The sequence below is a fragment of the Heteronotia binoei genome, chromosome 16 (genome assembly GCF_032191835.1).
Source record: "Heteronotia binoei isolate CCM8104 ecotype False Entrance Well chromosome 16, APGP_CSIRO_Hbin_v1, whole genome shotgun sequence".
NCBI lineage: Eukaryota > Metazoa > Chordata > Lepidosauria > Squamata > Gekkonidae > Heteronotia > Heteronotia binoei.
The window spans coordinates 22,023,563-22,046,681 of record NC_083238.1 but is presented as its reverse complement, the minus strand read 5'-3'; the positions used below and the strand labels follow the sequence as shown (position 1 = coordinate 22,046,681).

The following is a 23,119-nucleotide window of genomic DNA, read 5'->3' as shown; positions in this document are numbered from 1 at the left end:
TATCTGCTTTGAAATGTAACATCCCTAACATGCCCCATATAAAGGATTATCATCATGGACCTCCTGCATCATGTCTAATAATCATGTCCCAAACTGAATGAATGTGGGGTTTGTGCTGCTTCTTCCAGGTTGGTACACTAACCACTAACTTTTAATGAGATACAGACATCTCGGGCTTTTTTGTAGCAGGAACTTCTTTGCATATTAGATCACACACCCCTGACATAGCCAGTCCTTCAAGAGCTTACAGTAAGCCCTAAGCTCTTGGAGGATTTGCTACATCAAGGGTGTGTGGCCTACTATACAAAGGAGCTCCTGCTACAAAAATGCCCTGCAGACATCCTAAGAAAAGGCAAATATATCAATACCTTTGATTTCTTGCTGAACTCTCCCTCCAGCTGTGTTGTGCCATGGCAATCGAATCGAGGTTCTTAAGGGAGCATTCCTCTGTCCATCCAAATAGCTAAGATCTTCCAACTTGGTGGAACTGGTTGCTGTAATAAGAACGGCATCTGGTCAGAGTAGCATCCACCCAATATTATGTCTCCGACAGTGGTCGACAGAAACTGTATAACATGAAGCAGAATACTGAATACTTCTCAGTTCCTGCATTGGCTTGTATTTTAGTACTGCTAGTAGTTCCAGCCACAAAGCAGACCTGGTGATTTAGTTCTAACATTTCTCCAAACTATTGAGGGCTTACCCCCCCCACCCCCCCACCCCCAGAAAAGGTCTATGTGAAGACACAAAGGCAGAAAAGGTGAAAGGCAACTGACAGTTTTACAAAAATTCATATTGTTGTAGTTAACTTAGGGGTCAATTACATGATACCATGTCCCCAGGTTTGCCGCATGAATACTGCACCATTTTAAAGCTTTCATTAAAAAAAAAAATGATTTCAGGCCAGAGACCATCTGGCTCCTAAGAAATGTGGGGGCTGGGAGACACAGATCCCCCTCACACTGCAGTCTCCAGCAGGATTGAGCCCCCACAGTGATTTTAAAGGTAAAAAAAGAGAGGGGGGAGTAAAATGATGCCACATGCCTATGGTGGATCCTGGGGATGTGATAACTTGGTCTTAAAGCCAGGGTTTGGCCAGACAAAAGGGACTGGGAACACATGTGCCACCAGAATAAGACCTGGGTTGAGCATCTGTCCCTAATATTTTTGCCAAGTTTGTCCAGGAGAGTTTGTCAAGACCCTTGACTCTTAGTCCACAGTTTGCAGCCTAGGGCCACTCATAAGCCTTTGGAATCAAGAGAAGCCTTGGAATCAAGAGAAGCCAGTGGAATCAAGAGAAGCCTTGGAAATTATCCGGGCTCACCACCTGTTTAAGTTTGGACAGAGGGCTTGATGGCTTGTATTTTTTGTACTGTTTCTGGATTTTATTTTGCAAGCCACTTTTGAGTCCCAAGTGTTGAACAGAAGCAGGCTAAAAATATTTAAATAAAACGGACTAATTTGTTCACCATTACACCCAGCTGCAGAGAGGTACCAGCTGTGCCTTCTCAACAGCAACCAATCTCTCTGTGTGTATTTACAATCACTCAAATAAGTGTGGGCTGGAAGCTTCAAAGCGCTGTGGTATGACATCCCAGTCAAGCAAATCTAGCGGACAGACAACGTACGATAATGGTGTTGCTTGAGAAAGAGCCTGATCTGCACAACGATTTTAAAAAATGCAGCCGGGGGGGCTTTTAAAAGAAACAGTGCAGGAGATACTAAACCAGGTGGATGTGGTCTGATTCGGCCTAAGGCATCATTCTTAATCTCTAGATAAAGAACATACAAGAATCAACAAGAAGCGGATAAATCAAGCTGCAAAAACTTCTTGTTATCAATTGTCTCTGTAACAGCAAAGACCTTTTGAGTATACATTCTACAACACCAAGAAAAGTTTCAACTGGGCCAAGAGTCAAACAAAGCAAAATTCACACAGTTGTGAAGCTAAAATGCTCGTCTGAGCTCGCTGGAGAAAACGTGATACAAAACATAATACATAACAACAAAAGCAAGAAACCACCTTTTCCTACAGGCCTGCCATTTTAAAAATTATGGCCTTGAGCTTCCATAAACATCACCAGTTAAATTACTGTGTTCTGTGAATTTGTTAATCACAACCACTGCATTCAACAGTCATAAAATTCTAGAAATTTATTATACGCCACGTGGCCATTTTTCACTGTTAAGTGTTTAAAGTAACCGTGTATTCAAGACACATTACTGTGTTCCTTAACAAACATCACATGAACCATTTCACAATGAGTGGAATGAATAATTCCACAATGAGAAGGAATTCCATACACAGATAGTCAAGAATTTGTATATTTCATGTCACTATCCTAAAAATACATTCTCTGCACTATACACTGCCTTGCTCAAGGTTGCATTTTAAAAAATTAAAAACAATCTCTTCTGTATGTTTTTTTAAAAAATAGGACATGATGTCAAGGATGGATTTAAAACTGATTTACTGTTAGCTAGTATCTATAAGGAAGCAAGGCTCTCACTGAATTTTAACAGCCAAGTTTGGCAGTCAAATTACTTATTAAAGCTTCAATATTGCAAAGTCAAAAACACAGCAAGATTCCTAAGATGAATCTTCGGCCCCAATGATTACAGTGAGAGCTATTGGCAGTCCATCTTACAGCCAGACAAGCAGACACGGTGTGAAGTATTTCACAGCATCAAGAATATCAACAACCATTCCATTAATGGTAGAATCTTCTGCCTCTATTTTTTGCCAAGATGTATACATGTTCAACTATAAAACCTTTAACAGCAAAATATGTTGGAATCAGTCAACACCAGAATTCGCTAACAGCAGAAGATACAAAACCAGTAGCACTTGAAAGACTAACAAAATTTGTAGCATGAGCCCAAATATTCAGTAGTGACTCACGAAAGAACATACCCTGCCACAAATTTTGTTAATCTTTAAGGTGCTACTGGACTCTCACTCTTTTCTACTGCTAACTAATCTACCAAGGAAAACACCCAATTAAGTTCTGTTGAAATGAATGGGAGGGGCCTGTATCAATCAATCAATCAATTAATCACCTTTTATTTATATCCCGCCCTCCCCACCGAAGCAGGCTCAGGGCGGCTAACAACAAAATTCAATATACATTGTACAGTACAACATTTTAAACTACAATTAATTAAAATCTATTCAAATTCTAAAAACAGTAAAATTAATATTTTGTGCTATTACCTAGATGGCGAACTTACATAGCAGTTCTAGTCAGTGAAGGCCATTCGAAACAAGATGTTCTTGCAGGCCCTGCAGAATTGTTCAAAGTCCCGCAGGGCCCGCATTTCTTCTGGAAGTTGGTTCCATAACTGTGGAGCCATAACAGAGAAAGCCCGGGTACGGGTACTTTGAAGTTTTACCTCTTTTGGCCCGGGGATAGTCAGCAGGTTCTTCCCTGCTGACCTCAGTGCTCTCTGGGGTTCATGTGGGGAGAGACGGTCCCTAAGGTAGGCAGGTCCTCGGCCATATACTCATTGGCTAAAATTCTATGCGTTTATAGAAGCTATGCAGTGTATGTGAGCACGGGCTACTGCAAAGAAATGGCCTAATACCATCATCACATCAATGCATATGCAGTATTTGCAAAAATAAGAACTGTTTACATTACATGTAATATAACCAAGGACATGCATTTGGAAGTCCTTTTACATTTGCCCACCCCCTCACTTCCTAGTGAGTTTTCAATGAAACTGACACCACCGTCAGCAAAGGATTTGTATCTCTGAAATAAATCAAAGAGGAAATTCATTTTAAAAGATTTTTTTGAAAAAAAATTTAACCCTTTAAGTCTTCTGATGGGAAACACAAAGGAAGCAAAGGTTCATGAATTTAAGAGACTTGACAAGGCTATGAATTCAGACATGGGATCCTCATACTCTCCTAAGACCACCCTAGAAGAAAATCTGGATCCGTATGGTAAGAATTCCAGAGATGAAAAAAAGTAATGTTTATATGAACCAACTGCTTATCTTAATCTAGAGAATACTGTCTCCAATCTTTTTATCGGGGATCTTTCTTTAAGAGACTCAATTATTTTGCATCGCAACTCTGAAGATGTATACAACATTCCAAACAGCTTTTAAACTGCTATACTCAAATATTGTAATTAAAAACAAAATGGAAACGGACAGAGAGAGGGATCAAGAGTCCAGAAAGAACACTGAAGTGACATTTAAAGCCAGCTGCACAAATTGACACCCCCCCCCTTTTAAAGGGACTTCTCTAGCCCATAACTGTTAACAGAGGTTAAGGACTGAAATATATCAATATTAAGGGCTATTCTATTTCTTCTGTAAATGTAGATTCATGTCAAGATACAAACCTTTCAGTTTGATATAGCAAACATGCAGGTATCAGAGATAAATCTTTCCCTATACCTTGCTTTCAAACATGCATGGCTTATACAAACAAAGTGGGTGACCTATATAGGAAAAGCTCTGCCCTTTGCTTTTGTGAATAGTTTGAGATGCTGGATAAAAACCAGCTGTAATTCCCAGGTCGTCTCCATCTTCTATACTATGCAATTTAGTACTATTGGTGTTACCCTATATTATAAATGCTTTCACAAAAATAAAAGCATTATGAATTTTAACAGGCAGAAAATTTCTCACGCAAAACTTGGATCATTCAGGAATTTCAGTCAGAGTGTTCCCTAAATGGGTCACGAAAAGAGGCACAAAACTTCAGCCATCTTTTCTGGATCTTCAAAAGGCATTTGCAATATATTCCACATTTTTTACAAAGGCTAAAAGGAGAGAGGAAACAATCACAGATTAACTGGTATGCCATGATTGATGTTGGACCCCTCACACTCCTTAAGACCGGTGGGTGGAGAGAAATTTTGTCTATCAGACACTAGTACATTTTGTTCAAATAAATGTTCATATAAAGAAGAGGCTTCAAGCATTTTAAGACTGTTCAACTATTTATCCCTACCTAATCTAACTAGTTCAATGACTTTCATAACAATGAAGAATACTGAGAAAGGTCCTGACCTAGATAGCCCAGGCAAGTCCAATCTTGTCAGATTTCAGAAGTTACCCAGGGTTGACTCTGGCAAGTACTTGGATGGGAGACCTCCTTGAAATACCAGCAGTCAGGCAGTGGGGGCAGCCACCTCTCTGAATATCCTCCAGGCCCCCGGTAGGGGTCAGTCACCAGAGGTCACCATGTCTTCCAGGTGCACACCCATTCATACATGCATGCACACACACACAAATACAAAAAAAATTGAGAAAGCACCAAGAAAAGTAAAACAAAATATATTCCCAAAAGGACTGGGGAGGCAGTCACATTTACTATGCTGCCCAATGGAGAACATTCCAAAGGAACTTTGAGGATTAATGCACATCCATTCTAGCAAGCAGCCATTTTGTGATGAAAACTGCTATAAAGTCACAGCTGACTTATGGCAACCCTGTAGGGCTTTCAAGGGAAGAGATGTTCCGAGGTGGTTTGCCACTGCCTGCCACCCCCTATCACAACCCTGATATTCCCTAGCCAGGGCAACCCCGCTTAGCTTCTGAGATCAGTTAAGCCTGGGTTATCCAAGTCAGGGCTAAGCAGCCTTATAATTCCTCTGCAAACAAAGTTGGCAAAATTAAAACAATTGACATTGCTATTCAGAGTCACCAGCTGGCCTGGAGAAAAAATGTACTGTCTCTTTAATAGAGATTTAATGGGTTGATATTTACCAGGTGAATATTTAGCATTTTTTCTCCAGTTGACAACCAAATTTTCATACAGGACCATTTATTGGACTTTAAAATGACACCTTTCATCACGCACCTTCCATGAAAATTCATAATCATTGGTTTAAGGTTAGTATTAGGGTTGGACAGAAACTGGGAAAATGGTGGTTTGTGTTGGTCTGGGAGGTGGCAAAACAGTCCCCTTGTGAGTTAGAGACCCCAAACTCACAGGAAGACTTCAGCAGGCTCTCCTTCATCAGTCCTACAAGTTTGGCAAAGATTGGATTTGGGATGTCTGAGTTACAGGCCCTCCCAAAGTACGTGCCCACAGGAAAACTCAGCTCTAACTTCAGGTTCACTCCCTGAAACCACAGCAAGGAACACCTTCCCAGCTGGGAGACAATTTAAAAAAAACCTGTCACACTGTGTGTGGGGGGGAAAGGAGTCCCTCAAAGCCTCCCCTAAATCAGCCACGAAAGAACAACTGAACTAACTCTTCTCCGTGTTGCAAGGTGAAAGCAGCTGAATCAGAGTGTGGTATTATAGTGGTATATAATCTGCTCCCATACTGAGAACGGGAGCCCTACGGTTGGCTCCCAGAGATGCCAATCAAGTTATGGACAACTGCTTTGGGTGTTTCTATGGTTCTCCACAAGTCCACCCCCAGCACTGCCTAGGGATTGATTGAATTTGTGCCAGGCAGCCTGGAGAACAAACTGTAAAAACAAACCAAATGAACCACCATGGGAAAAAATGTGATTCATTTTTTGGTTTGGGAATGATGCAACCAAACCAAACAGATTAGAAATGAACCATGAACCAGCCCAATTCATGCTCGAACCACAGTTCGTTTCTCGGTTTCTGCCCGTCCCCAGTCAGTTTCAATGGGCACTGTCCATCTTGAAATACACAACACTCAGTTGCATCACAGAACTGGAAATAATCTTTATACAGTAGTCTTTTTCCAGCTCTCAAAACATTTAGCCACAGGAACCCCCTGCTCATAAATTACCAATTTTACATCCTATCTCAGTCAGGATTTTTTCTTTTAATGGGGAATTGGTATTTTGTGCCAATCAAAACTTTTTTTAAAAGCCCTTTATATGGCACCAACACTTGCCAAGGCAGAATCCTTTACTGTTTTTAGGAATGCATTTTTCCTTTTTGAACCCTAAGTTTACAAGCAAGAATACATATTTTATATTGATCTATCGTCCCTTAAAACAGCAAAGGGAACTGACAGAAAGAATAAGGGAAGAAAATTGCCCTGTCAAGGAAAATCCAGATCTTATTGCGTACAATTAATTTCCAGGGCTGAAGTTTATTCTATATTGTCTAATGGGGCTGGGGGGAAATAAAACTAAAGGAAAAGAAACACATTAATTGCTGCCAAGTTGTTTCTGACTCATGGTGACCCTTTGTACACATAATACATTTAAAATACATGAAGACTGGAATCTGAACTCAGAATTACAATTAAGAATGTTTTGTTCTTAATGCAATACTTTAAAACAGTTGTCAGCTACTGTAGTATGTGGACCAGTGTTATAATTTGCTACATTAATTAAATAGTAAAATAGCCTAACTGGAAAGGCTTAACATAACTGGCCTCCAATGATTCAGAAATGCTGGTTGTTAAAGGAGACAGATCTGAGTGTCAGTTTTTGGAGAAACTGTTAATTATTGCTGAGCCATGATGCATCTGAAGGAACCTCAGTTATAATAAACCACACATGCTATTTGTGTAAATATATAGAACTTTTGAGCTCGTGATTCGTTATAACCATCAGCGGTCTTCAAAGGAGGACATTCACTTTCTTGTCTAAACGCATATGCAACATGAACTAGGTTACTTCCTACAAAATGCTGCAGAAAGTCAAGCTATGTTATTAACTGTGTAATGAAAGGGCATATGAGCCATCCAGAACTATAGTTTGCATTTCTCAGTTCCTCTTCCTGAGAATGCCAGCTCTCTAATAAATCTTCATAAACCTTCTGAACCCCACACCTGTGTTTGCAGCTTTCTTGTCTGTCTCTGTGTTTATTTTCATGAAGCCTCTCTACACTGGGAGCCTCTCTACAGCCATCTTTATACACACACATGCACTGCACATATTTCAACAGCTGACAGTTTATCACAATCATACCAGAGCTTAAATACAGTTGTTTGTTTGGAAGATAGAGACTGCTTACTGGTAACTGTGCTCCGTAGATTCAGGTGGGTAGACATGTTGGTCTGAAGCAGCAGGACAAAGTTCGAGTCTTAAAAGGTGCCACTGGACTCAAACTTTGTTCTGTTCTGATTATCTAGGTCACATTACTGGGTTCTACATCTGCAAATATCATAGGTGGAAATGTGTAGAATTAGGCGGCTGGTGTGTTCTCCCTGCTCCATACACATACCTTGGAAGCTAAAGCAAATTCCTTTAATCTCAGCTGCTTCTGCCAAGCTGCAGAAAAAATGCTGAGCAACAACTGAATAAACTAGCTGTGAAGAAGGTAAGTTGTGTGACTGCACTGATGACCACTGAACAGTGGGGTCACAGGTAAGTAGCGTCATGGTCCCTGAGAAGTCTCACAGCTGGATGACTGAAGGTGATACACCTATACATCCATAGGTGCTGGAACATCAGTGCAAACGCCATTCTTTCAAACATGGCATCAACCCAAGAGTTTTGCACCAAAAGCATAATGCTTCCTAAAATGTTGAGGGAGCCATGCAAGTAGCCAATCTGCAAAGATTCAACTGAGATGTTCCTCGATATTGATGAGTTTGGATTGCTTGGCCAACTGATAAAGGATGATAAAGCAATTCTGCAATAGAACCTTTGACAATAAAATGCTTTCGTCTTTTATATTTAGATTATCATCCTTACAAAAAAGTCTTGGTCCTATGCAAACAGACCTTGATAAACATTTGGGGTATGCAAAGTATGTTTCATTTATTGACTCAAGGAAATATGTAAATTTATCTCCTGGAAAACAGAAACAATCTTCGGAGATGACTGGATGAAGGACCACTATTAATCTTCAAGAAAGATAACAACACAAAAGAAGAAGAAGAAGATATTGGATTTATATCCCGCCCTCCACTCCGAAGAGTCTCAGAGCGGCTCACAATCTCCTTTACCTTCCTCCCCCACAACAGACACCCTGTGAGGTGGGTGGGGCTGAAGAGGGCTCTCACAGCAGCTGCCCTTTCAAGGACAACCTCTGCCAGAGCTATGGCTGACCCAAGGCCATGCTAGCAGGTGCAAGTGGAGGAGTGGGGAATCAAACCCGGTTCTCCCAGATAAGAGTCCGCACACTTAACCACTACACCAAACCAGCTCTCCCAGGTCAGTTCATTTGCCTTGAGAACAGGTGCCATAATATTGAGAAGAGCTATTCTGATTTGATGAGTCAATGATCACAGGAGATCCCAAGTTCAAAACACTTTGCAGAGATTAGTGAGAGGAAATATCAAAGGTGAGCTATGGCAAAACCGTTACAAATCACATGGCTTACAAAGAGCACGTAAAAACCCCTCTTTGTAAGCTTTAGTCTTTACAAGTGGGGACCTGTGATACTTGAAGAGAGGTAATTCCTCTCTTCTTCTTAATTACCCCCCCTATAGCTACTCTCTATAAAGAGGTATTTCTTTTTGTCCGTCTTGAATCTACTGCCCATCAGCTTCATTGGATGCCCTTGAGTTACAGGGCTTGGGGAGGGGGGGGGGGAGTTCCCCTTGACAACTCTCTCTCCCCCATGCACAATTTTATAAACCTCTACCACGCCATATGAAAGTAGCTGGGAATTACTGATAACACAGGCCCCACCACCCCAAAAACCAATTCAATGTAAAAGTAAAAGCAGTATTGTGGTCACTAACTACACCAACAGAAAATATCCAACTGTACATATGAACATATGAAACTGCCTTATACTGAATCAGACCCTCGGTCCATCAAAGTCAGTATTGTCTACTCAGACTGGCAGCGGCTCTCCAGGGTCTCAAACTGAGGTTTTTCACGCCTACTTGCCTGGACCCTTTTTAGTTGGAGATGCCGGGGATTGAATGTGCGACCTTCTGCTTGCCAAGCAGATGCTCTACCCACTGAGCCACAGTCCCTTTACTGTATTAAACAAACAGTATAGAGAAGCAAATCTCTAAGCTGAACTTCCTTGGCAATTCTGCTTTTGCATGAGACAACAAAACAAGGTGACACTCAAGTCATTTGGAGATATTACAAATATCTGTACAAAACTAAGCGCCAGTTCAGATATCAGTTTCCTCAGCTTTCACCTTGCAATATTTTATTGCTAGGAAAATGCCACCTATCTTGCAGCCGTTATATCTATAGCTCCTGAAAGGCAAACTAGACAATATGCTATCCCTGGGGACAGCATCATTTTACCTCTGAAATTCTCTTACTTTATGGGGAGGGGGGCTGCTGATCCCATTCAGGACCACTGCATGGTGGGGAGGAGGGGCACCTATCTCTCCCCCATGCACCATTTTCAACAGCTCAAATGACCCCGAGTGTTTGGGCTCTTGAAAACAGTGCAGGAGGGTAGGACAGTGTAGCCCTTCACAGCAGTCTCAAGCAAGATTGGACCCCCCCTAGTGTTTGTAAAGTGAGAGGATTCCATGGATAGAATGGTATTGGTGTCCCCCAAGGATGCTGTATCATCTAGTCTGGCTTTCAGTATGTGGTTGTCTACTTAACATGGGTCTATGCTGGACTGTTTTGTGTTAATAATGACACATCTTCCTTTTCTACAAGTTTTAGGATTTGTAGAAAAGAATTACTTCAGAAGCTAATTACTTCAGAAGCTAATTGATCCCTGCTATATGGCTTATGTAGCTCTTTAAATTTTTTAACAGTAATGTGCAAAATAAAAAGGCAATCTTGTCCCTTGTAAAGTAATGATACACAATTCTGTGGGGCATAGACTTTTTTTTAAAGTGTATGTATTCTAATGCTACTGTGCTGTCCATTCTTTCTGCCCTTCCATTACATAGAAGTCATATGTCATTCAGTGTGTTCACACTAACACAAGTACAGGAAAGAATCATGAAACTGCCTTATACTTAATCAGGTCCTTGGCCCATCAGGGTCAGTATCGTTTACTCAGACTGGCAGCAGCTCTCCGGGGTCTCAGGCACAGCTCTTTTGCATCACTTGCTGCCAAATCCTTTTAACTGGAGATGCCAAAGACTGAATCTGGCACCTTCTGCATGCTAAGTAGGGGCTCTTCCACCGAGCCATGCCCCCCCCCCTTCTCAAGAAGTGTAACTTTTTTTTTCTTTTAAACATCTAGAAAACACTCGGTAGTTCCTCTCAAGTCTTCCTCACCTGCAACAGAATTGGGCCGAGGCATTACTAACGAGCCAGAACTCTGAGAATAAGTAACAGGACCATCTCCAGAAGATGCTTCTACTTTTGGCAAACTTTCTGTACAGCCAACTGTCTCCTCTTCCGCAACTGGTGAACAGTTATCTGTCCTTCGTTCATGAATAATTCCTTGATGCGAACCAGTTCTGAGACTGCCATCTTTACTCCATTCCAAACTGGATCCACTGCGGTCATCATTTTCAGAAGAACTTGTCACTGTTGCTAAAAAAAAAAAAAAAAAGAATGAAAGAAAACCAACAAATTCTAAGTAACAGAATACTGGTGATTGTTTGAGGTGCTCTTATGTGACGAATTCTACTAGATGGCAAGGCCATTCAAGACAAACTGATTTTATTTAAAACATTTATATCCATCTTTCTCTCCTTAAAACAAACTTCTGAGGAAGGCTAATAAATCATTAAACCAAGCATAATTATTAAAACCATATTAAAATTAAGAGAATAAACCCCCAAGTCACCTAACACAACAGCAGAAAGAGAGGAAAGACTGCTTTAGAGATAATTAAACTTTTGCCATAAAAAATCCTACCCTCCAACTGTTACTCACCTGAATTTTAAAAATGGAGCAGGGCCTCAAGCTGATCTTAGAAAACAAGGCAGATCAAGTGGGAGAAGACAGTCTTCCATATATCCTGGTACCAAGGTGTCTGAACATACATGAAACTGCCTAATACTAGCCTGGTGCATATGACAGTTCTGCATGTTCAATGAACATATGGGGATGAAGACTATTGAGGAAGCAAGCTAGCTCCAGCACGACTGCCTGATTATCTGCAGGGGTGGCCACGCAGAGGAAGTGACCATGCAAATACTCTCTCCGAAAATCAGTGGTATTCCAAAACCAGAACAGTTTATCATGGGGAGAGAGAGTTTGTGTGTGACCACTTCCTATGAAATCCTGGTGTAGTACTCCAGATGTTTAATGTCTGTCCAAAGATGCAGCCAATAATCCAAGTTTCCAAGGACAAGGTCGTACTGAACCCTTAAGAACATAAGAGAAGCCATGTTGGATCAGGCCAACGGCCCATCCAGTCCAACACTCTGTGTCACACAGTGGCAAAAAATTTTATATATACACACACACTGTGGCTAATAGCCACTGATGGACCTGTGCTCCATATTTTTATCTAAACCCCTCTTGAAGGTGGCTATACTTGTGGCCGCCACCACCTCCTGTGGCAGTGAATTCCACATGTTAATCACCCTTTGGGTGAAGAAGTACTTCCTTTTATCCGTTTTAACCTGTCTGCTCAGCAATTTCATCGAATGCCCACGAGTTCTTGTATTGTGAGAAAGGGAGAAAAGTACTTCTTTCTCTACTTTCTCCATCCCATGCATTATCTGTTCCTTGAAGGTGTTCCTTCAAATATGCTGGCTGTTTGGCCTAACACTTAAAGATAAATTGCTAAGAGGATGGTTGCAGCTTGAAGGAGCTCATGCGAAACAAGGCTTTCAACTTGGATTATTGGCTGCATCTTTGGACAGACATTAAACGTCTGGAGTACTACACCAGGATTTCATGGAATGAGATGGGAAGTTTTACCATAGGATGAAAAGAAAGACTCTTGGTGCTATTGCTTCCTTTTCTATTAAGGACTAAAAGTTATGGTTGTTTTGTAATTTATGATGGTGGAATTTGTGTTTATTTTTGTTGACCTTTTATAATTTAATAATAGAAGCTGGTTTTCACGGTGGGTTATGTACCTTTGATGACCAAGCGATGGCACGGAGGCACAGCTGGCATGCTCACTCCTCCTCTCCCTGCCTGCACATTCAAGTGAACATACAGGGCTGTTGCGTCTAACAAAGTCAGTGCTGTCTACTCAGATTGGCAGCAGCTCTCCAACATCTCAGGTACACATCTTTCACATCTATTTAACTGGACATGCCAAGGACTGAACTTGAAACCTCTGGCAGGCAAAGCAAATATTCTACCATAGAGCGCAACCCCTCCCCAGTTCAGAGCTTAGAGTCAAAACCAGAACTTCAACTTGTATCTGGAAATAATCTGGGGACTAGTGAAGTTCTTGAGCACCAATACAGAGATTTGAACCTTGGAGTAGTTTCAGCAGGCACTGTGCATACTGGACAGCTACCACGTGCATACTATTTGTTGCAACTATCAATGTCTCGTGAGAAATGATTTACGCCCGACCTCCTGTTTTAAGGATACTAACAACTCCCAACACTTGTAAAGGTTATAAGGCTCTAAAGAAGACAAAAGATGAGGGGCTCCTACATTGTGCTTTGTTGTGACAGAATTATTAAAGAAAAAGCTTGACCTTTTGATATATAATGAACTCAATGTCCCTTCTGATTTACTAATTGGGGGAGGGAGAGAGGAGAGGGTCAGGGAAGATTTCCACTCAAGTTTCTCATACTGAGAGGAAGGCGTCTCGCCAAATTACTCCCCCCCCCCCTTTGGCTACTAGCCCAGACTTTTCTCTTACTTAGTTCACTCCAAAAGATGAAAATCTGCCCTCAACTCTATTATGTCAGTAGAGGCAGAGACAATTTCAACTAAAGCAATAAAACACTAAAAAGGAGGAAAGAAGCCTGAGCCAGCAGAAAGTATGGGAGAGGGAGGGGAAGGGCAGTGCTCTGCTCAAAGGGCCTACTGGCCCAGAATAACAGAGTAGGAATGGAAATACAATACAAGCCTACTTAAGTAGTATGGAAGAACAAGCTATCTTCATGGTTGGGTAAAGTCTGCCAAAAGTGTTACAAAAGATATACTTGCTAAACTCTATACTGAATGAGCATTTAAATACTATTTATAAATGTGCTGCCAATTCACACTGTGCTCTCAAAAAGCTACTGAGGAATCTGTGTCCCACCCCCAACTCCAAATTAATACAGAACGATTGGGTCAATAAGCAACATACATGGACTAAACATGATTTAGTAGCATGCAAATTCATTCTGATTTCCATTCCCTTCTCTCGCCTAAGCACCCAAGTTTGTACTGCATGCTGTGCAGGCTAGCTGTCAGATTCCGTCTTTCAGGATACACAGGGAAGCGTGTGGGAGGGGATGCTATATTTTAATCAACCATGTTACTTAACAGAACATCCTATATGTTTCCATAATGCCCTTGAGAACAGAAGGCAGATTGCTCACAGAAAATCCGTATCATCCCAAATATCTTGCCACTTTTCTTCCATATGCCCTAAAGCCTTCATTTTGCCCAACCCTCCAGAGCATGATAGCTTGTATGAAAGGCTGCATCTCCAATTTAGAATGAATCAAACCGCTCTTCCACTTGCAGATCTCTTCTCCTCATATACAGTTAACCAGGAGCTAAGGCTAGCACCATAGTGACCCAAACAACAGAAGAAGAAGAAGAAGAAGAAGAAGAAGAAGAAGAAGAAGAAGAAGAAGAAGAAGAAGAAGAAGAAGAAGAAGAAGAAGATGATGATGATATTGGATTTATATCCCCCCCTCCACTCCGAAGAGTCTCAGAGCGACTCACAATCTCCTTTCCCTTCCTCCCCCACAACAGACACCCTGTGAGGTAGATGAAGATATTGGATTTATATCCTGCCCTCCACTCCGAAGAGTCTCAGAGCGGCTCATAATCTCCTTTACCTTCCTCCCCCTACAACAGACACCCTGTGAGGTAGATGAAGATATTGGATTTATATCCCGCCCTCCACTCCGAAGAGTCTCAGAGCGGCTCACAATCTCCTTTACCTGTCTCCCCCACAACAGACACCCTGTGAGGTAGATGAAGATATTGGATTTATATCCCGCCCTCCACTCCGAAGAGTCTCAGAGTGGCTCACAATCTCCTTTACCTTCCTCCCCCACAACAGACACCCTGTGAGGTGGGTGGGGCTGAGAGGGCTCTCATAGCAGCTGCCCTTTCAAGGACAACCTCTGCCAGAGCTCTGGCTGACCCAAGGCCATGCCAGCAGCTGCAAGTGGAGGAGTGGGGAATCAAACCCGGTTCTCCCAGATAAGAGTCCGCACACTTCACCACTCCACCAAACTGGCTCTCCAGTCACTAATATATTTAATAAATCCCTGGTTTCACATGGAGTTAAGGATGCATATATATGTAGCCTATTACATCCTGTTTTTCTTTCATCTTTCCCCATCACCTGGAAAAACCGCCACAACCACCATCTTAATACCTTGCGCTAAAAGAAAGTTTGGTCGTGACAAAATGTACTGAAACAGGATAAAAGAAACATTGAGAATGACATACTTATTTCAGTGGATGAACTCTTTTAAAACGTTTTGGAGCATGGAGTTTTAGAACTGGAGCCAAACACTAATGAAAATCCCACAAGAGAGCTGTAGCTCTACGCACTCCCGGTGGTCTTAAACTGCCCACCTGCTGATACAGAAAAGCAAGCTACAAAGAGATAGCTGTAAGCTGCTGCACGAGTAGGAAATAAAACTACTTACCTATTATACCACTATCCTTGCTTTCCAATGTGGAACTTGGGCTGCTAATGGTCCCACAGGGACTACCTCTGTTGGCTGCCGGTTTGCCAGCACAGCTATTCAGAGTCGAGCAGGGACTATCGGTGCTAGGTGACGTCGTGCTGCTAGTTAGCGTAGAACAGGGACTCACTCCTTGGCTAACTACAGTGCACTACAAACATGAAGCGAAACAAATCATTAATGCACAGAACGCTTAGCATCTCTAGCTGTGATGAAGATTATTAATGTTAAAGAAAAACAAACAAACCTAACACACACACACACACGCAAACCATTCCAAGCATGTTTCCAAAAAGCATTTCTTGAGACCCTTAAAGTGGGTGGGTGGGAGGGAAGACTGCTGTATCCAACAGCCTGGAGATTCAAGAGGGACAAATCCAACAAGAGGTGAGCAGAAAGGAAAATCTACTTAGCGCTGATCTGTTAATGCAAGCAATAGTGCAAGGCATTACAGTACTGACACAATTAAAAAAGAAGTTGTGCCGCACCTTGTGTATGAGAAAAAGTTTAGGTCAAACCATTTCAACTTAGTGCAAGCAGCCTGACGGGTTTATTTTTAGTGCTCCCGTTCATACAAAGGCCGCTGTGCACAAGGCAATGCTTTGCAGGATCCAACCCAGTGTCTTCTTTCTCAAGCAAGAAATACCACCAAGAAGTAGCAATGCAAAAAAAAAATTCAGGATGGGGGTCAAATGCATCATTTGCTCCATTAGTTATTCAAAAGGGAAGGCTTGTGCAAATATGATTTAGAATGCCTTGTTCACAAATGCTATGAATTGCTACAAAACAGAAAAAGAAAAATAGACTGTCTACTCCATTCTTTTGCCTACAATAAAGTGTATCTTCCCCAAGAAGTTAGCCAGTTTATTTGCTTAGTGCTTGTGTCCTGGAAATCAACCAATACGAATCTCCATTCAGTTAATGCCAACATGATGCCCGCAGGTGCATGGTGCCCACTGATGTGTTTCTAGTGCAAAGTGGTTTTCCTCCACTTCAGAGCAACAGAAGGTGCTTCAGAAGACCCCAGGAGGCATCATCTTTGTGCCTGCAGGACACATTTATTTGGGAACTGATGCTTCCATCTCAGGAAGAGGTTTGGTTTGGAGTCTATTAACCTCCTCTTATTTGACCTGGCCCTTGCGGAAGCCATTTTGTTATTTGTCCCCTCCCCCTAGCAGGCATTTTGTTGCATCATGAACTATCTGTTCTCAAAATTCTGAAAATGCTCACAAATCAACAAGGTTGGGGACTCCTGTTCTAAGCAGAAAGGTCTGTGGTACACTCAGGGGTGGAATTCCAGCAGGAGCTCCTTTGCATATTAGGCCACACACCCCTGATGTAGCCAATCCTCCAAGAGCTTACAAAAAAGAGCCTTGTATACTCTTGGAGGATTGGCTACATCAGAGGTATGTGGCCTAATATGCAAAGGAGCTCCTGCTAGAATTCCACCCCTGGTTGCATTCACTCAAAAACACACATATCACAAGCAAGTGAGCTATTCCTATTAATTTCTATTCAAGGAGGCAAAAAGACCTGGATTGCCAGTCAACTCTAAACTTAATAGCAAAAGAAAATAATCTGGTCAACCATGCTGGGTAACAAATACTTAGTTTATCTGTGGCCATTTCTTTGGCAATGAGAGCAACAGTGGGCATAAAGAAATACCCCAAACATATGAACATATGAAGCTGCCTTATACTGAATCAGACCTTTGGTCCATCAACGTCAGTATTGTCTACTCAGACTGGCAGCGGCTCTCCAGGGTCTCAAGCTGAGGTTTTCCACACCTATTTACCTGAACCCTTTTTAGTTGGAGATGCCAGGGATTGAACCTGGGACCTTCTGCTTGCCAAGCAGATGCCCTGCCACTGAGCCACCATCCCTCCCCAAAGCATGTTTCTAGAAATCCTTCCAGTTACTTTAAGCATCAGATTAAAACCAATGGTCTTCTCATAATTCTATCCAGTTTAGTTTTAAACAATTTCCTTGTAAGGGACGGAAGATCAAGTCACAGCTTTATTTATTTCCAGCACTCTCTACAAAAGTTAAGTGTATATATATTTCTATAAGGAAGTGTCACTACATACTGGTGTGTCTGTTATTAAATATTTTGAAAGCAGAGAAGCTACTGGCATCACAAATTGCTATTTATAACTACTACTTCAAGCATACCATAGTTTCATGTTTTTCTTCTACAGAGATATGGGCAGAGGTTGGGATGCCTTCTCCAAGTAGAAATCCCAGTCGCGTCATCAGTTCCTGAGCTGCTGGTGAACAGCTCGATTCTTTCTCTGCCTTTGTTTCTGTACAAGGAGAAAAATAATATATGAAGAACAACAGTCAAATATTTTGCACAGGTAGCAAAAACAAGTTTGAATTGGGCCAGTGCTGCTATGGCTTACTATATTGGCCCCAAAACTGCCTTGGGGTACATGCGTATCAATATACAGGAACAGAATAGGAGGTCAGCAGTGAGAGGAAGAATCCGTGGAAATTTACCACCCCCTCTTCTACAAACGGAAACAATGCTCGGTTAGAGTAATGGCATAGTTGGATATGTTCACCAACCACTCTTTTGTATCCACTGCTATATAAAACAGTTTAGAGCCTAGGACACAAAAGTCAAAATATTTAAGTTTATTCATTCCAACAGGACAGATTTTACCACAAACGGCTTTTCCTATTGAAATTACTGAGGTTTCCGTATGGCAGGCTCATGCCTTAGATTCTTGCACACATTCATGAAATAATCTCTCTCTAGGAAAAATTCGTGACAGATTTTTGTCAAGCATATCGATCAGTAAACAAATGACAATGGTTTTTATCACCATCCATGTCTGCCTCTAAAACCAACCCAAATGTTTTCAAATTACTCCCAGAAAGACATGTATATTTTCCCTTTAATTCCTGTGTACGGAGCTCAAGTAGCATCCAGAAATGAGAACATTACCTAATTTTAGAAATTTTCAGAGCACTTCATAGGTACCTTATAAGACGACAACAGAAACCTTAATATACATCTCAACCGCTGAGTCTAAAGGAATTATTCAAACACAATCCACTTGCCCATAGCAGACATCTGTTTAATCTTGAGCTACCCTATAAAACAGCTTGGGTCTTCTACAGAAGAGATTTAATAGTTTCCCCAGTATCTGTCAAAAAGAAATAAGGAGGTGTTCCATCATTTAAGTAAAATGTCTTGTAGTTGATTCAAAGCATTTGGGTTTTTATTAAACACAACATCTAATCCCCGCAGAAAGCAGTCTGCCATTCCTTAATGCTATTATGAGAGAACATATCCATAAGGAGACTATCATTCAAGCATCATTCCTCTCTTCATTTACTTAATACAAATTGCAGAGACTGACACCATATTACTTTCTAGGGCTTCCCATCTGCTTGTCTACAAGTATACATGAACAAAGAACATATGTATATGTTCATACACATTACTCCATGTGTACCTTGAATTTGCTCTCTTTTTTGTATTTCCCAAAAGTTAATTAGAGAATGTTTGTCAGATTGACTTTTGCTCTCTAGGCAAACAAACATTCTTCTCTTTGAACTGGACAAGATTCTATCAAAATGGAATGCAAGGACTTATCCACAAAGGTTGCCGACAAAATCATCAGGCAAGTGTCCTTGGACTCCATCCGTTCTCAAACAAAAGGCTCCATCTTCTATTGTGCTGTATGAAATTATCCTTAAGTTTCCACTGTGAGGCAATTCAATCTTTCTTGCAATATTTGTGCAGCATTCACATGTCTAAATATATACAGTACACAACACTAGGTCATTAGCAGGAAGACTAGAACTCCTGACCCCCATTTGCTAATGCTATAGGTATGGTTGGGCAAAAAAACTGGAAAATGCGGTTTAGGGCATGCCCAGATCACAAACCATGAACTGTCCTGAACTTTTAGATACCAAACAAACCAGATCACGCTTACAGAGGATCTCTGGCCGACTCTCCTCTACCTGAAAGTGGAAAGTGCTTTCTGGGGAAGTGGCAGGTGCAGGAGTGTATAGAACAGATCCTGTGCAAACCAGAGATACTAAACTCACAGGAGATCTCCAGTTGACTTTCCTCTACCTGCCCTACAAGTCTGGTGAGGATTGGATTTATGGGATCCAAGTTATGGGCTCCCAAAGAAGTTTATTTTTCTCCAAAGGAGGGGAGAAATCATAAAAAAGCAAGGGCAACAGAAGCCCAGTAGAACAGAATCAAAGTCATAGAGAATATCTGCAGTATAAAATGAAGTGGGAAGCCGTTTTTGCAAGCCCAGCAGAACCAGTGCAATGTACCCAGCAGAATCAGTGCCACTGTGGCAGTGCAAACTCAACAGAATTAAGGTCAAGCCAGAGAATCTCTGTAATAGAAACTGAAGATGGTAGGGTGGGCATTTTTGCAAACCCAGAAGAACCAGTGCAATGTGCCCAGCAGAACCAGTGCCACTGTGGTACTACAAACCTAACTGTACTAAAATCAAGCCAGGAACCTGCTTTTGGGGAAAATGTCAGGTGCAGGTTCAAAAGCATATATAGAATGGGCCCTGTGCAAGATACACACACTTAACGCACAGGGGGCCCCACTGTGCCACCACTCCTCTACAATCTCTCCAAGTTGGTTGTGGATTACATTTCTGGTGTCCCAGTTATGGACCACCCAAAAAAAGATCTCCCGCATTTATACTCTCACATCTTTCCTGAGTGTGAACACCTCTGTGTGCAATGAGTGTGAAAGTGGTGCAAGTGTTCTTGTCCTAGGGGGAAAAACTCCTCCACCCCCCATGTACCACAGGCCCCTGGTCCCAAGGCACCAAACCCATTCTGCCTCCCCACTGGAGCGCAGACCTAGCAGGGCATCACCAGGGGTCTCAGAGCCTCCTTCCCCTGATCTATTCCTGGGCCTCTCCACAGAGACAAGAGTTGTTAGCACTGCCCACAGACAGCAGCAGTTGCTAATACTCTTCACAGAGGAGGGGGACTTTGACAGCAGTGATTCAGAGGTTAGGGGAGAAGACCACGTTCAGAAACATTTCTGTACCTTCCCTAATGACCCATGTCTGAAGAGGTGCAAACCCCCAGCACTTCTCCTCCTCCATCCTCTGCAGGCACCTGCAAAGGGTGCACTCAACTAATGTTGCTGTTGGAGGAAAGAGTGGCGAGCCAGCTGTTCTCCTATAGATCAGAATCTTGGCAGAGAGGTGGCAGGTGGACATACATCATCATCAGGTTGCATCCTCTCTGCAATAAAGGGGAGTATAAGCTGACCTGTATCTGTGACCACCAGTTAAAAGGCAGTGTTGTTCTTCTGAATACAGAGCCCCTGTAATGGACTCATGAGCTCTGCAAAGACTGCAGAGGTTACAGGCCAATAGACATGGCCAGAGGGAACAGTGTATGGAAAAAGCTGGGGAGGAGGAGCTGCAGCCCAGCACCTTTGCCTCAAAGAGCCCAATCGGGGAGAAGTCCTGAGTTCACCTAGCACCCAAACCCCACACAAGGGGTCCTCAGCCAAGGAACCCAGTAGCTAAGCCCCTGAATGCAGAGATGGGGTGGCTCAGAGCCACCCAAACCCCAGCAAGGGAGAGGTGTTCAAAATCAGGAATAAATGAATGCACTCTGTTTTAAAGAACTTCCCTGCCTCTCTAACCACCAACAGAGTAGAGGCTGTGGAGCTGAGTTGTTGATCTGATCCCGTAGAGCAGAATGGAAACTCTGTTATTGGCAACCAGCAGTGCTGGTGGTGCTTTCAATGACCCCAAGGCTGGAGAAATCCATCCCCCTATTGTTTTGAAGATTTGTAAACAGTTTAATTAAGGGAAGACACTCTGTCTGGAAATCTGCTCATGAACCACCATGAACCACCGCTCACCCTGCCGTGAGTATCACTTCACAAACCACAAACCAGTCAAAATTGCCGTGTACTTTAGTTTGTGAGCCGGTTTGTGTCCATCTCTAGCTACAAGCACCAATCCCAATGATGCTACTTTTTAAAAAAAGCATACTGTGAGCTAAGAAAAATATAGAGTACGGCCTCAGATTATGAGGGTTAGGGTCGGAATTAAAAAAAAAGGTTAATAAATTTAAATTTTACAGATTTTTGGTAATGTTATGAGGCCCCAGCATGTAGCCCTACTGGTGAGCTTTTACGGGTGTAGTGGTTTGGTGTAGTGGTTAAGTGTGCAGACTCTTATCTGGGAGAACCAGGTTTGATTCCCTACTCCCCACTTGCACCTGCTGGAATGGCCTTGGGTCAGCCAGAGCTCTGGCAGAGGTTGTCCTTGAAAGGGCAGCTGCTGTGAGAGTCTTCTCAGCCCCACCCGCCTCACAGGGTGTCCTGTTGTGGGGGAGGAAGATAAAAGAGATTGTGAGCCACTCTGAGACTCTGAGATTCAGAGTGGAGGGCGGGATATAAATCCAATATCATCTTCTTCTTTAGACAGAGTTATTCTGGAGAGCTTTAAGGGCAGCTGGAGCTTAATATTTGTATTATTACAATATTTTTATATTGCTCTTACCCAGCATAAGTCTCGAGATGCTCAGGAGAAAGGCAGGTAATATTTTAAATAAAACAAACTTATGCTATGTAAAAAATTTATATGCTTTCTTTAGAATGTGACTAGAAAAATACAACATTCTTGTTACTTCCCAAGAGCTCTCTAAGCTGTTCTGTGTCAAACTAAGCAGTGGGGACAATAAATTGCTTTAAAAGCTGACAGTAGTAAGCAGCTAAACAGCATATTTAAAAAGGAGAAACTCGTTGAGCTGACAAACTGTTCAATACACACAGCTGATTATGTTAAATTCAAAACACGATACAGACCACAATTAAGGATCAAATCCAAAGTTTATATTTCCGTATAAACAAGACAGAAGAAAGTTATTTCATGCTTGAAATATTAGATTGCCTTCAAAAGTTTAATTGGAGTAGCTGAAGAGTTTGCACAACATTTCCACCCCTCAAGCAAGCAATCCCAGCCTTCCCAAAGTAAATTCGTATGGACAAATGCATTGGCAAGCCTAGTAGTTACCGATATAGCCACCAGCAGTTTCCATGAGTGCAGCTGATATACAAGAAAATGATAATGGGAGTAGAAACATATAATCTAGGCCTGTAGATAGGGCTCTCTGTCACTGGGCCCTATCTATCCAACCAGTTCTTCCATTGGTGAAAAAATGGAGAAAGTAGTGCCCATTGACCACCATAAAGGACATGCTATGAATCATGGGGCCTGCATGGACAAAAGCCATAAGGTGAAGTGCATTGAGAACCACCTGGTTCGCTAATAATGTCACTAAAAAGTAACAACATACGGAAGCCACCAGAGAAACCAAAAAACATTGACTTGGTTCTAAGAACTAATGTTTATCTTAGATACTAATTCCCTAACAGAACTGGCCAAATCTGGCATTCCCATTGATTGTGGTGTGCATTCCATCAGTGATTGGCCTATCAACTGCCACTCAAGAAAACCTGCATGCCATTGGCTGGGCCCACTCCTTTCTCCTCCCTGCTATTGCCTACCCACTCTCTGTGGC

At 42.1% G+C, this 23,119-nt stretch overlaps 1 protein-coding gene across 4 annotated transcripts in view; it reads right to left on the bottom strand.

The window, feature by feature from the left end:
* TANC1 (tetratricopeptide repeat, ankyrin repeat and coiled-coil containing 1) overlaps positions 1-23,119 on the bottom strand; it is a 221,405-nt gene that overhangs the window by 56,930 nt on the left and 141,356 nt on the right. For all 4 annotated transcript variants that reach the window (XM_060257302.1, XM_060257303.1, XM_060257300.1 and 1 more), the window contains 4 exons: positions 17,747-17,877; positions 15,536-15,725; positions 11,064-11,324; positions 369-494 (listed from right to left, as the gene is read on the bottom strand). In XM_060257302.1, coding sequence (XP_060113285.1) covers positions 369-494; positions 11,064-11,324; positions 15,536-15,725; positions 17,747-17,877 — 708 coding nt within the window. The remainder of the gene's footprint in view (positions 1-368; positions 495-11,063; positions 11,325-15,535; positions 15,726-17,746; positions 17,878-23,119) is intronic.